Source organism: Falco biarmicus, chromosome 1 (assembly GCF_023638135.1).
Source record: "Falco biarmicus isolate bFalBia1 chromosome 1, bFalBia1.pri, whole genome shotgun sequence".
Taxonomy (NCBI): Eukaryota; Metazoa; Chordata; class Aves; order Falconiformes; family Falconidae; genus Falco; species Falco biarmicus.
In genome coordinates, this window is record NC_079288.1 from 87,299,692 (window position 1) to 87,313,113 (window position 13,422).

The 13,422-nt window shown below is 48.0% G+C and overlaps 1 protein-coding gene across 1 annotated transcript in view; it reads right to left on the minus strand.

Moving 5' to 3' along the window:
* GFRA4 (GDNF family receptor alpha 4) overlaps nucleotides 1-5,574 on the minus strand; it is a 76,140-nt gene extending 70,566 nt beyond the window's left edge. Inside the window, exon 1 of the mRNA XM_056351489.1 lies at nucleotides 5,067-5,574. Within this exon, the coding sequence (XP_056207464.1) occupies nucleotides 5,067-5,322 (256 nt within the window). The 5' untranslated portion in view covers nucleotides 5,323-5,574. The remainder of the gene's footprint in view (nucleotides 1-5,066) is intronic.
* Between the last annotated feature and the right edge of the window lie 7,848 nt (nucleotides 5,575-13,422).

The window sequence follows — 13,422 nt, forward strand, 5'->3', positions numbered from 1 at the left end:
CCTGCCCCATTCCTTTCTCCTCAGTAAACTGGACCCATCATCTTGAAACCAGCTGCCTGCACTTGTGTCTCAAACCGAACCCCCAGCCCATATGTCAGCAGTCACATGGGGAGAGCTGCTAATAACTCTGTCAAAGCTCTCAGTGAGGGCAGGTATTGCAGACAGGATTTTCCAGTTGGATTCGATAAATCAAAACCACAGCACAACTATTTTCACTGCATCTTTCATGCAAACTGCTTTCCAGATGGCTTTGGACAGAAAGAGGAATATGCGCACTGAGGAGCTACCTGTGGAGGAAAAAGAGGGATTCGCATGAAGGCAGGTGAAAAGGGGTGAGACTCAGGAGTGACAGGATATTGCCAAGGGAGTTTTGAGCTGGGGAATACATATCTAATCCAAGAGGACACAGGGAAACACTTTTTCCCCCATGAGGACAGTTAAGCAGCAGATAAGGGGCCCAAAGGTATTTATTCAGTCTCTATTTCTGGGGGTCATTCATTCCTTCAAGCTACCTCCTGCAGGCAGCTAAATCCCAGTCCCCCCAACAGCTCCAGTCAGGTGAACCAGAGAGCACAGGAGATGATCAGGCTCTGAGGACACACCAGAGGTCTGCCCATGACCTGCACCTTGCATGGATGCCATTCCCAGCACCAGGGAAAGATGTGTCACTGCTGAGGGACTGCAGGACCTCCAAGGCAGGTCTGCAGCTGGAGTAGGACTTCTTACCAGCTCAGCTCCAGTAAGATGCAGGGAGATGTGTGAAAATATTCATGAAGATAACTTTTTTTAATACCTAGCAAGCTCACTACAGCTCAGCAACAGCCAGATGTGGCATCATTTGTTATTAGATGCAAATCCTGGAGGAGCCACAGGTGATTTACACATAATGTCACCTTAGAAGATACCTATCCTTCCTGCATGCTCATTTTTTGTTCTTCGTGGCAATCCTAGGTTCTTACCCAGGACAAATGGTGGCTTCACATTCTGTAAACCCTTCCTGCTCTCCATAAAATAGTCCTCGGTCCTTGCCCTCCATCACCTTGACCACCACAACCGCCTCCTGGACACACTCTCCCGCCCAGTCACACCAAACTTGGTTTTCCTTCTTTTCCACCTCCAAGACCTAATGCTCATCCATGGCTCCACTTCCCATCCACCTCTCAAATTCTTCAGCTCAACCATGATTTTCCACCCTGCTTTCACCAGGACTCCAGACCCAGCACACCCATATTTGAACCTTTAAAGCTGTGATAGTCAAAAGGGATGAAGGCGGTCCTCAACTAGGTGGTGGAAATGCCTTCCCAACCCTCTTCCCTCACCCACTATCACAGCTCCCACCATCAGCCCATCCAGGCTTGAAGTTCACTGCCAGGAGGTGTTACCAGGGGGGATTTTGACAGATGCATTTGAAACAAGGGAGCTGTACTGAACTGAAGATTGACATGAACAAGCTTTTCATAGTTTTGTTCCTTTTGATTTTTTCAGTGAAAAGCGTCCTTCTAAAAATATTGTTTTAGCAGGAGAACTACCTTTGAATTTCTCCTCTCCCACTTTTGGGTTGAGAAGGAAGAGGTCACTTTGGTTTTTTTAAGGAAGCAAAAGGAATAGAAAATCCAGTGGAGGGAAAAAAAGATCATGGATATTTTGGTAGCAAAGTATTTTTATCAAAAGGTGGCAAAGTTTAGTGACATTATAAGTCATGTTTAAAAATGACCAAGTGGAAAGTTATAAAAATGAGCAAGTCTTGTGTGAAAATGACGAAGGGAATTTCAGCCACAATAGAAGTCATCTGTGGAAATTGCCAGGAAGGCAGAGATGGTATTTCTGTCTCCAAAAGCAAAATAAAACACTATCACAGTAATTCATACTAATTATTAGACTTAACTAGTACTAATTTTTATCTAGCAGTAATTATTATTTAAGGCTCCAGAGCTCTGGAAAAAATACTTTATGGGTGTGGCAAGCTCCTTGCAGAGGAATTTGCATGGTGTTTGAGGACAGCCTGTTGAGGGAGAAGTTTTATTTCTCCTCTGCACCAATACAGAGAGACATAAATATCACATTCTTATTGATGCAAATAACGGATTGCTCCTGTCAGAACTGACAAAGGCACTAATTTAAGGAGCATTTCCCTCTCTCAACATGCACAGACGCATTTTTCAAGAGATTTTTGCTCTCCCCCTGGGATCTGAGTTCCCAAACCAGGTGAAAATCCGCCAGACAATCTCTTGTGTTTGATTGCATCTGTGAAGAGCCTGTGGGAAACATATGCCAGAAATTATGCTAACGACCAAGTGCAGTAAAACTTGCCAGGTAAACGCAGCAGTTGTCGGCAAAAGACAGCCCAGATGCCATTTCAGGATCCTGGACCATCTAAGTGGTCCAGAAATGGCTCTTGGTCCCATGGGGACGTGACAGCAAACTACTGCTTTCAACTCTAGCCCAGATTTTCATTCTCATCCTTCAATTCTTACTATGTTAGTGGGGGGACTGCTGTGTCCTCTGAAAGCTGCAAAAGGGATGGGCAATGCTTTGGGGGCTAGTTACAGGTGTAACCCGGTGTCCTTGTAAAATCAATTATATTCTTTATATTTCATTATATCATTGCTTTCTAGAGCACTGATTTTAAATAAAGTCTTCCTGAATGCCCCACCACTGTCCTGTGGATGGGATTCCTAGCCAGTAACACACATGCAAGGAAATATCAGGGGACACTACAGCAGCAATGAACTTCACCAAAGCCACATCCCTGTCCCCAGCTGTGTGCTGCCCTGTTCTGTCCCTGCCGCTGCTGCTGGTGAGACAGGTCAGGGAGCTGATCTGGCTGAAAAGTGGTTGAGGAGAATTAAAACTGTTCAACTGTATAAGTTGAAGGGTCACTCTGCATGCCTGTGCCACCAGAGAGCTGGGTATGGAGTAGCCGCGGGAGCTCTCCGTCCAGGCTGGATGATGCTGATGCTCCCTAGTCCCACCTCGGAGAACCCTAATTTCTCCAAGCTGCCTTGTCCACCTGGGATCATCCCGAAAAATGGCAGGGGGTGGACACACAAAAAGCAAGCCTCTCACACTGCAGTCCACATGGTGTGCAGCCGGCGTGGATGAAGCTGGGAATTGCCATGGCTGCAGTCGTGGCAGCTGCCACCTACAGCCCAGCACCCCTGATCCCTGAGGGGGATCTCCCCAGGCACATATCAACAAGCAGCCTTCGTCCGTCTGTAACACAAACATCTAGAAAATACCTAGAGAGCAGGGTGAGGGCACTGAATGGCATCTGCTGGGATGGTGCTGAGCCTGCAGCTGAGATTCAGTCCTTCTGGAGACCCCTAGACCAGAAGGCCAAAAGGTGAATACTAGCTGATGACTTTGCTCTGGCTTGGACCGGAGGCAATGAGTGAATCCTTAACATCTGCCCACTATTCCCAAATGCACTGCTGACAATGGAGAGCTGGCCATTTGCTCTTTTCTTTAAGTCCAATTTCTCTAGAGAAAATCAATCATCCCACCAGTCAATCAGGCAGTCAATCAGTGAGTCAGTCAATCTGAACCACTTGGAAAATGGATCCTGCAGAGACCGGGACTCCCACCCAGAGGCCCCGTGAGCCTTGCAGGAAAAATCCCCAGCTCTGAGGGAGGCTGAGACCTTCCCTTACCCCAGAGCACAGCTCCAGCCCCTGCGAGGCAGCAGCCATCCCAACCTGGGGCATGTTCAGGTCTCCTTGAGCTCCAAAGCCCTGGAGCAAAGCACTCCCTGGCTGGAGATGCCCCCCCTTGGGGGGTCGGACCGCCACCACCACCACCACCACCTCCCCCGACTTTGGGACTCGCAAGAGTTGCTGCTGCTGACATCTAGTGACAGGGAAAGCTGGCAAAAGGAGTTACCTGGAGCTCTGACAAAGCCTTCCCCACAGAGGGAAAAAACCTACTCGTGGTCTTCCCAAGGAGGTGGGCTCTCGGCAGGAATGGTCGGGATGCGGAGGAGGCAATGCCGGGCCGGCTGGGATGTCCCAGCCACTTCTATAACATCCCAAGACCTTCTCCTTCCCCGGTGACCACCCGAAGAGGACCGGCGCATCCTACCTCCTGCCGCCTTCCCCCCCCAACTCCCAGTCTTTCCAGGTGTATTTAAGCACAGACTCATTCTTGGGTTTGATATCTCAAAGAAGCACAGAGGGTGGAGTGGGGGACATTAAATTAAAATATCCAAAGGGGAGCTGTCGGGGTTGCAGGCAGGCAAAACCAGGCAGCAAGGCAGCTCCCAGCCGCGGCTGCCCGCTGCCGCTGCTCCAGCCCCCGAGCTGCAGCCCCTTCACGCACGGCTCTTCCCAGGGACGCGGGGAGCCCCGGGAACTGCACGCAGGAGAACCGTCTACTCCCAGCTGGGGAGAAGCAGGATGCCAGCGGGATGCTCAAAGCACGGGTGCTACAACCCACATCCCCGCCGATACGGGCGGCATCCCACGGGGGACAGCAGCTCCCAACCGTGACAGCGGACGGGAGCTTCTATAGGGATGAAGAGACATCTGGGGTCCTTAGCTCCCGGTGCAAGTCAATAAAATAAAAAAGAAAGAAAAAAAAAAACCAAAACCCAAACAACTGAGGACAGCCCAGTTTTAGGGGAAAGCGAGGAAATCTGCGGTGGGCAGCCCTGAGCACACACAGGCACCCACGCCGGGGTCAGGTCGACGCTCAGGACACGGCGCACGGTGCTGCACAGCTCAGCGGCGGGGCTGGGGCTTGCCCGCCCGCTCCCACCGCCCCCGAACCCCCATTTTCCAGCTTCCCCATCACCCTAGGGCTTCCAGGTGCTGTGCTAAATCTGCCTTTTTCCCCTAAGCACACACCCCTCAACAACACAATCCCTCCGAGCTCCTTTTCCCGGGCAATTTAGCCATTTTCGCGGCGAACAGGACTATTCAGACAGTCGGAAAGATCCCAGAGCAAAGGAGGCAGCGGGAAGCTGGGGTATGCTCGCCAGCGCTCCTTGGGGATGGGGGGGTGGCCGAAATGCCCCCAGGCAAGCAAACCCCGGCAGAAAGTTGTCCCCCCGCTTCCTACGCGCTACTCACCCAGGAGGATCAGCGTGCAGAAGTAGAGGACGCCCCTCATCCTACCGCTCGGCGCAGCTCGGATCACCCCGACTCGGCACGGCTCGGACCGAGCGGCCCGGCACGGCTGGGCACGGCTCGGCACGGCCCGCGCAGGCGGTGCCGGAGGATGCGCGGCGGCTGGGCAGGGCGGGAGGCGTCCCCGCCGCCCCGGCCCGGCCCTCCGGGGCCAACGCTCACACCGCCGCCGCTCAGCCCCGCTCCGGCCCCGGGTCATGCCCGCAGCCGCCGGCCGCGCTCCGCCTCATCCCTCCGGGGCAGCCGCGGAGGGGTTGAGCGCTTCCTGGCTTTATTTTTTTTTTAATTATGATTTATTATTTGATTTGCCTTAATTATTTTTTGCCTTCTTTCTTTATTGCTCCTTTTTCAGCAGTCAACTTCTGTCCGCGGGGTGCGGGCTCCGCCGTGCCCGAGCTGCGGGGCAGCCCTCGCTGCCTTCCCCGCGCTGCCTCCGCAGCCGCCCCCGCAGCCGCCCCCGCCTCTCCGCGGCCGCGGCCCCGTGGGGAGGGGCTTGGCGGGCCGGCCCCGCTCCTCCCCGCCTCCCCATCCCCTTCCCCAGGCCGGGGGGGAGGGGGGCCGGGCTGGCCCCCAGCCCAGAGCAGCTGGTGGTCCTGTGCCTTGGGCAAGCCCCAAGCACGCCGGGACATATTGCCTTTCACCCTCTCCAGCCCCCAGCATGCCTTCTGCCCTCCTGGAGGGTCCCCGCATTCCCTCCACCCCCAGACCCCCATCCCTTTGCAGCCTCAGACAAGGCGCTCGTTCAGGATGACAGTCCCATCCCCTTGGAACTTGTGTCCTGGTCTTGACTGTTTGCTAGCAGAGACACAGCCCTCAAACCTTGGGCCACATCCCACCATCCCTCCCAGCCATGATACCCTCCATTAATCCCTTGCAACATGATCAACTTCCAAATTTCCTCCAGAAAACACCTCTGTAAATTCAGGATATGTGCTTCCATAACCCTCCGCCCTGGTCCCCACACCTCCTTCCCCGTGAGCACATCCAGACCCTGCAAAAGGTCCCTTACCACCAAACCCCACCCCTCAGCACCCCCTGCCTTTAATCCACATGTCCCAGCAGGTGACCCTCTTTTAGGAAGCCAAGCAGCAAAGCCTTGCTCCATAATCTTTATGAAGATGAGTGAGCATCGTTTTCCGCCACCTCCATTTCATGCATGGAGTAGCTGAGACACAAAATGTGAAGTGATGTCTTCAGGTTCACCCAGTAATTAACTGACCGACAGAGTAAGAAGCCTTGTTCCCAGGTCAGTATCCTGTAAATGTGGCCACCCTCTTCCTCCTCCTAATGCAGGCTTGCCCTTTTCAAGGTCTCTTTTCCTGTTCGGGTGTTTGGGTTTTTTTCCTTTATTCCCTTTCCTTCTTCCTTTCATTTCCTCCCCTTCCTTTCCCTTCTTTCTCCTTTCTTTTCCTTCCCTTCCCTACTTTTCCCTTCTTTTCCATTTCTATCCCTTCTTTTTCTTCTCCTTTTCCTCCATTTTCCCTCTCTCCTCTCCTTTCTTTGTCCTCCCTTCCCTCCTTTTCTGACTCTCTCCTTAACACAGGGACCCCTCTGATGATTCAAAGAGGCACTGGGGCACTTCTTCCCCCACTGAAAGCTCAGGTAGTGCTTTTGAACATTTGCAGCGAGAGCTTTTCTTGACTGCTGGGTCAGGTATTTTAGCTAAACAGATATTTAAACACTCTGGGAAGGTTTTTTCGCTGGAGCTGTTCAGGGTTCTTAACTTGCATTTCCTTGTGGCATCACCTCATTAATCCTCCAGCAAGTTCCCCTAGAAAAACAGAGGAGTTGCACATTTTTATTTTTCATGAGCAAAACACTGAAGGGAAATAATTCATACAGCCATTTGTAAGTGTTACGTATAAAAGCATAAAGAAGTGGAGAAAATACTTCTTTTTCTTTCTTTCTTTTTTTTTTTTTTCCCTCTTGGCAAATCAAGAGGAAAGTGTGATTCCTGGCCTTCCTCTGCTTTTGAAAGTTGCTACTGTGTTCCAGTCTGCAGCTGTTCACTTAGTGAGTTTTCTAGTCCTCCATCAGAATCAAAAAGTAAATAAATGAATCTCTTTAATAACTGTATTTCACATCCAAAATGAGCATTTGCTGAGCTATTCAGTGGGGAAAAAGAAAGTGTTAATAAAACCTGATTTTGAGTAAAAAAAGCATTCCTCTTGAGGTGGTGGAGGTTTTTTTGGGGTGGTTATTTTTTTTTACTTCTTAAAGAAGAGTATGATTATGTTTAAGGAAATTTCAAAATGAAATTGCAATGAGATGCAATTGAAACATCTATTTGGGAAACTGGGCAAATGATTGGATTTTTCTGCTTATTATTATTTTTAATTATTTTTCAGATTCTTTTCTAGTATTCTATTTTTGAAGTAGCTATTTGCCCAGGAAAAATTATATCACTGGAACATGTGTGTTTTTGTGGGCTTTTTAACAAATTAAAGAAATATTTTCCTTGGAAAATGCCTGCCCTCTCCTCAGGAAGGAGATATTCTGAAGTCTTTGCACCAAAGGGGGTGATCTGAGCCCCATCACACCATGCATTAAGGAAGGGATGGGCTTGGCTCAGTGTCCTACCTCACACGGGGTTGCTGAGAGCAGGGACATGGGGACTTGCTTTCCCTGGCACTGTGTCTCCTCCCCTTGTTGAGGCCTAAGCTTCAGGAAAGCCTTCCTTTTGGTCAAATCTGGGGTGCTGCATCAACCTCCTTCGCCTGCATAGCTGAAGCCAGAGGAGGCAATGTGAAGGCAGCCTTGCTGTCCCCTCTTGGGCGAAGGACAAGCTACAACCTCCCCCTCTAGACAAGGGGAAGCTGTCAAGGAATCAGTGCTATGAAAGCAACATTTCTTCCTAAGTCTGAAGAAAAAAAAAAAAATAGAATAGCAGAGGGTTTTGGGGATGGGGAAAGTCCAGGCAGAGACAACCCCCACTGCCCACCCCAATGGGGAGGCATTTCCTGCCTTTTCTGTAATTACTTGTATGCGGGGAGGGGGACCCATGCACTGGGAAAAGCGACCAAGAAGAGACATGCTGCACATACTGTGGAGAGAGAGGGATCATTGTTCCTTCCTGCTTTATTTACCAGATCTGCGCTTTCTCCTAGTCATTGGGTGGATGCTGAGTTGAATAGAGTTAAGGAAGAAAACCAGTCCATCCATGCACATACACATACCCCTCCAAAAATTAGCTGCTACCTTTCCTTACAAATGAATCAAGGTATTGATCAGTCAGGTGGAAAAATATCCCATTGTTGCTCATGTTAGGCCTATCCCAAAAAGCTGCTCCCTAGACAACAGATTTAGCAAAGGCAATGAAAGAAAGGATTGTTTGGGTAAGTCTGTGGAGAAATCACTGGGCAGAGAAGGCACATAAAATATGCTGATTAAAATAAACACACTTGTGAGAGTGAAACCGGTTACAATGGAAACTGGAACACAACTTTGGTCCAACTTCCTTGAGTAAGATTGAAGGACCCTACCATGCACACTCCCATGACAATAGATGATCCCTTAATCCAAAAATAGCCATAGAAGCAAGGCAAGAGAATTGTAGCTGTCTCTTTTGATGATGATAACTGAGACATTAAGGGATTCAGACAACTCATGAAAGCTGGAAAACAGCCAGGACCATTCCAGAATATCCATCCTTCTGTCCCAGGACTGTGCCTGTGTACAAATATCTCTTGCTTCAAGATGCCTCTCCAGGAAACAGTGGCAGACTTTTGGCCCATGGCACACTGGGGACAAGACGAACCATTGCTGGCCAGGAGAAATGGGGATTTTAGACCAAGAAGCTGTCTAGAAAACTGGGGTGGGAAATGCAAGAATCTGTGGAACCTGTTTAGAAGAAAGCCACGCAGACATGGAAAGATGCACCGGGCAGTGTGAGGTGGCAAAAAGTCCCATGCACTGACTCTTTTGATCTCCAAAACTGGGAAAGACCAGAGTACTTCCCACCCCAAATGTTTCTACACCTCACTGTTTGGAATCATTTGGAAAACCTCAAAATCTGGACTAAGCTAGGGGGGAAGGCAACACACTTTCAGGTCAGCTCTGCAAGTTTCCTTCATGTGGCTTTAAAAAAGCCTGCTGCTGCCGATTGATAGGATTGCTCAAAACTTCTGGAAAGCCACCCAGCCTCACATCAGTTATGTATAAACCAAATTACTGTAAAAACACAGAAACCCAAACCTTCTTCACTTCAGCAATAATCTGAGTTTCCAAATTGGATACCATTTTGCCCCTCAGGGTCAAAACACACAAGCCCTAAGCAAAAGTTTGTGCACGAAGAGAAATATTTACCAAAGCAACCTGCAGAACAAAACAGGAATACACTACCTGCTGTACCCAGGATGCTCAGGAACAGGAGGAATAAGGATGAACTGTTGTTCCTTCATTAGAAACATTTGGCAGTCTAGCCCAGGAAGAAAATGTAGCAGAGGTAAATCCAGCTGGGCAGCCCTAGGGACAGAGGAAGGAGTGATGGGCATCAGAGAGGTAAAGGTAAGACAAACCTTGTTTTGTAGGAGGAAAAATGAGGAGGTGACCCAAAGGAGGTGGATCAGAGGCAGGAGGGCTTTGCTGGAGGTGTTAAAGCTCAGGGAGTGAGAAGGATAAACCCAGAGCCCAAGGGATAGCTAGCACCAGGGTACTGTTTCTGAGTCAGCCAGCACAGGATACTCTGTAGTAGTAGGGTTACTGGATAAGTTCTCAGATGACACCCCTCCCAATGTACATGCACTTGTAGGACCCTCATCTGATGCCCTTCAGGGGGACAACATAGAGCAGGAGTAGCAGCTTTCAATGGAAGTCCATAGCATATTTGCCACTAGGATTTTGATGCTGCTAGACCTTTTCCCAACAACTTCCTTCAAAAAACATTTCCACCTGCCAAGTCAGCTAAGAGGTTGTTCTCACTCGCTTCATCTATACCATATGATGTAAGATGTCCATCAGCTTCTGTAGATTGGGTGACTTTAACCTGACTACGTTGTTTCTTCAGCCTGGAGAAGATAGAATATACAGGCAGAGAGGACAGATATCTATTTATTTGTGCAGAGTGAATGGAGATCACCTGTGTTCTGCCTCACCCCGTAACAAAGTAAGGGCCAGGAAACGAAATTAGAAGGAATAAGATCCAAAACTGATTTGAAAAAAGTGGATCATCAGTGTGTTGTTGCCTTGATGTAGGATTTTGTAACTGTTAAAAGCTAACGTGGTTTCAAAAAAAAACCCCAAAATAAACCCTGGACAATTTCACTGAAGAGCCCTTCAGCAAGAGTAAGTTAAACACAGAGACCTCACCTGTGGCTCAGGAACTCCCAGAGCTGCAAGAATGGAAGTTAGGGGAGTTTTTTGAAAAGGTTTTGCCCTCTACTATCCTCATTCTTTTCCTTGGGCATCCATTACTAACCATAGTCAGAAACAGATTAAGCTTTCCCTGATATGGAAAAGCTGCTGTGATGTTCATCCTCATCAGCTGTGCTTGGGCACCAGCTTGCATTATCTGCATCACCTGTTCAATAAGGTGCTGGTTTTAAGAAGGAAAGGCAGGAAGAGGGTCTTGGTTCTGTCTTATCAGCTGTTTGTGAGAGCATAAGAGCTGTGAATTGGACATTTGTCTGGGTTTTGTCTGTTCAGGAAGGGTTCCCCTTGCTCCTCTGTATTGCTTGCAGGTGTGTTGTTGTAGAACTCTGGCTGCTGAACTTCTGGGATAACATCACACAGACCTATTAAACTGGGCTAGCAGCAGAGTGAGTTACTACCATTTAGGAGAAAATAAACCTCAGATGAAACAGTAACTGTGGCTGCTGTGAAACTTTTCTAGGAAAATCTTCATTCTTCCAAGGACTCTAGAGTGTCTCAGCACCTGTAGGGTGTTTACATTCATTGCTAAGCAGGTTTGACTTTCCAGGAAAATGCAAGGTCCTTGGGAACCCTCGTATGTTTTGCAAACTCTGCTCCTTTGGTGAGACCCTGGAAGGATGGAGCTCCCAGCAGGTCTGTTGGGGAACTATGCTACCTTGCAGTGTTACACCATCGGTAAACAGAGCAAATCCCACTCCTCGCTTTGCTGGAGTGCAGCCAGCCCTTGGGTGGGATACAGCAGGATTGTTCTGCCACAGTCTGCAGTTTTTTTGAGATAAACAAATGGAAAAGGAAACTTCAGGGATGTAATGACCCCAGTCCCCCTGTACTCTTCATATGTCTGTTCACGGGATACATTAAAAACACAGAAGGTGGGCAAACATTGTAAAGTGAAATGAAGGAAGAGATTATGCTGATATTTAGTTATATGTTTTGTTATAATGGAGGTAAGATCCTTTGGAAAAACTAAATATTTTACCTTTGCTTTCAGTTAAGGTGAGCTATTGAAGGGAGTGGCAAAAGCAAAGTGCCCTGAGAAAGAAAATGCCCTGAGAAGTGAGTACTACAGGGAACCTCTATCCCAAAAGGCACCACATCAGAAGGACCAGCTACTATCCATCACCAGATCTCTGAGGACCAACATGCACAACTTTGGACCTGGAGGCAGGGACATGAAAGGAAGCTACTGAGTCAAGGTGCAGCCTCCGGACTGGGGACTAGCAAAACCAGGGCTTACATCTGAAAGAGAGAGGTAATCCAAGAGATGCCAGAGATGCGTATCTCTGCTCTAAAGCTCACTGGGCTTTGTAATAGTACCGAGGGAAGGGGGCACTAACAACACAGGGAGTGGCTAATAGATCATAGTGTGCAAACCTGGTATTTTCTTGGATGAAATAAATTTTTTAGTAAGGGGAATAAAAGGAGGGCATCTGAAAGATCTCCTTTCTTTAAATTTTACATGAAAGATTGATGCAGTGCCATGGGGTAACCTTGTTACTCCAGTGGGAGAAGACAGGGTTTGATGAGGGAACCATGTCAAAATAAGGAAGTGACTAACGGGGAAATTATATTGAACAGTTCTGGACTGGGGAGCCCATCTATTAGCAGAGTTTCTCCTGGGTCTGTCTTGCAATTGATTTGTTTAAGGTTTGCAATAACAATTTTGGCCCCCAAGGTGGAAATGAGGTGTTAATGAAGTCTGTTGATGGAACAAAGCCAAGAAACCTCCGTGAAATGTAGGCAGAGCTGAATATCACAGAGAAGACCTCGAGAATGAGCAGAAACAGGATGAAATAGCACAAAACGTACAGCTGTGAACCTGAAAGTAATGGCTTCCTTAAACACGGTATTTAATAAGCCATTTCTCTGTTGGAAATCACTCCCAGCTTCAGCCATGGCAATGTCAGCTGGTAAGGGACATACACACCTAGACCGAGGGGCAACATTTCTGGGTACCTGACTAAAACCAGGCACTTAGGCCACCTGAAAATGCTGGAAGTACCATACCAAGGTGCAGAAGGTGACTTTAACCAGCCCATAAGCATCTCAAAAATCAAACAGCCTGTTGCTGGAGGCTTCATACTCATCATCCCATCACCTCCCTTGCAAAGTGTGGGGAAGGAAGAACTGTTTTGGGAAAAATCCCTGGGCTAGAGAGACCCAACCAAGTGCTGTCCCTGCCAGGAGGTGACACAGTGTCTGGTCCAGCTTCTGACTCCTGAGATGGAGCCACTTCTCCTAAATCCACTTACGATGTGCAAACAGTCTTGTCAATAGCAGCTTGCCAAGCTGTGTGCTGAACTGTGGCTTTCTCTGGGCTGCAGTAGCCTTGGTAACTCTCAGAGAAAAAAATAACCTAATTTTCTCTTTCATCCATAAGCCGAACCCTTTAATTTGCTTTCAAGTGAATTAAACATAAGCCTCCATTTTTCTAATTCCTTTGTCCTAATTTAAAAGTACTGACATTTATCAAAGGATTTTTCTAGATTTCCTGTTTTCAGCTCATTGTTTTAGTATTTTTAAAATAAACCAGAAACTGACATTTTTATTGCTGAAATGCTTTCCTTCCCTCCTCCTTTTCTTAATAACATGGTGTTAGTCTGTTAATTTCTGAACTTTTCCTAATAACAAGGAGAGTAGTCTGTCCTGCTGTATAACCAAGGTGACCATGTTTTATAAATGAGCTACACAATCATTGACTTGTGTAATACAAGAGGATATTTGAAGGCAAACAACCTCATTCAGATGTCCTGAATGCTGTCTTAGTCCCTTTAATGTTCAACACCCTGAAGGACCCATGGTTCATCCCATGAAGCTACTGGAGGTACCAGATACTTGAGAACAACCACAATGCAATGAAAACATCTATGTACCAGAGCCAATTTGCTTGCATTTCCAGAAACAGCAGCTGCCTAAATAACATTGAGCC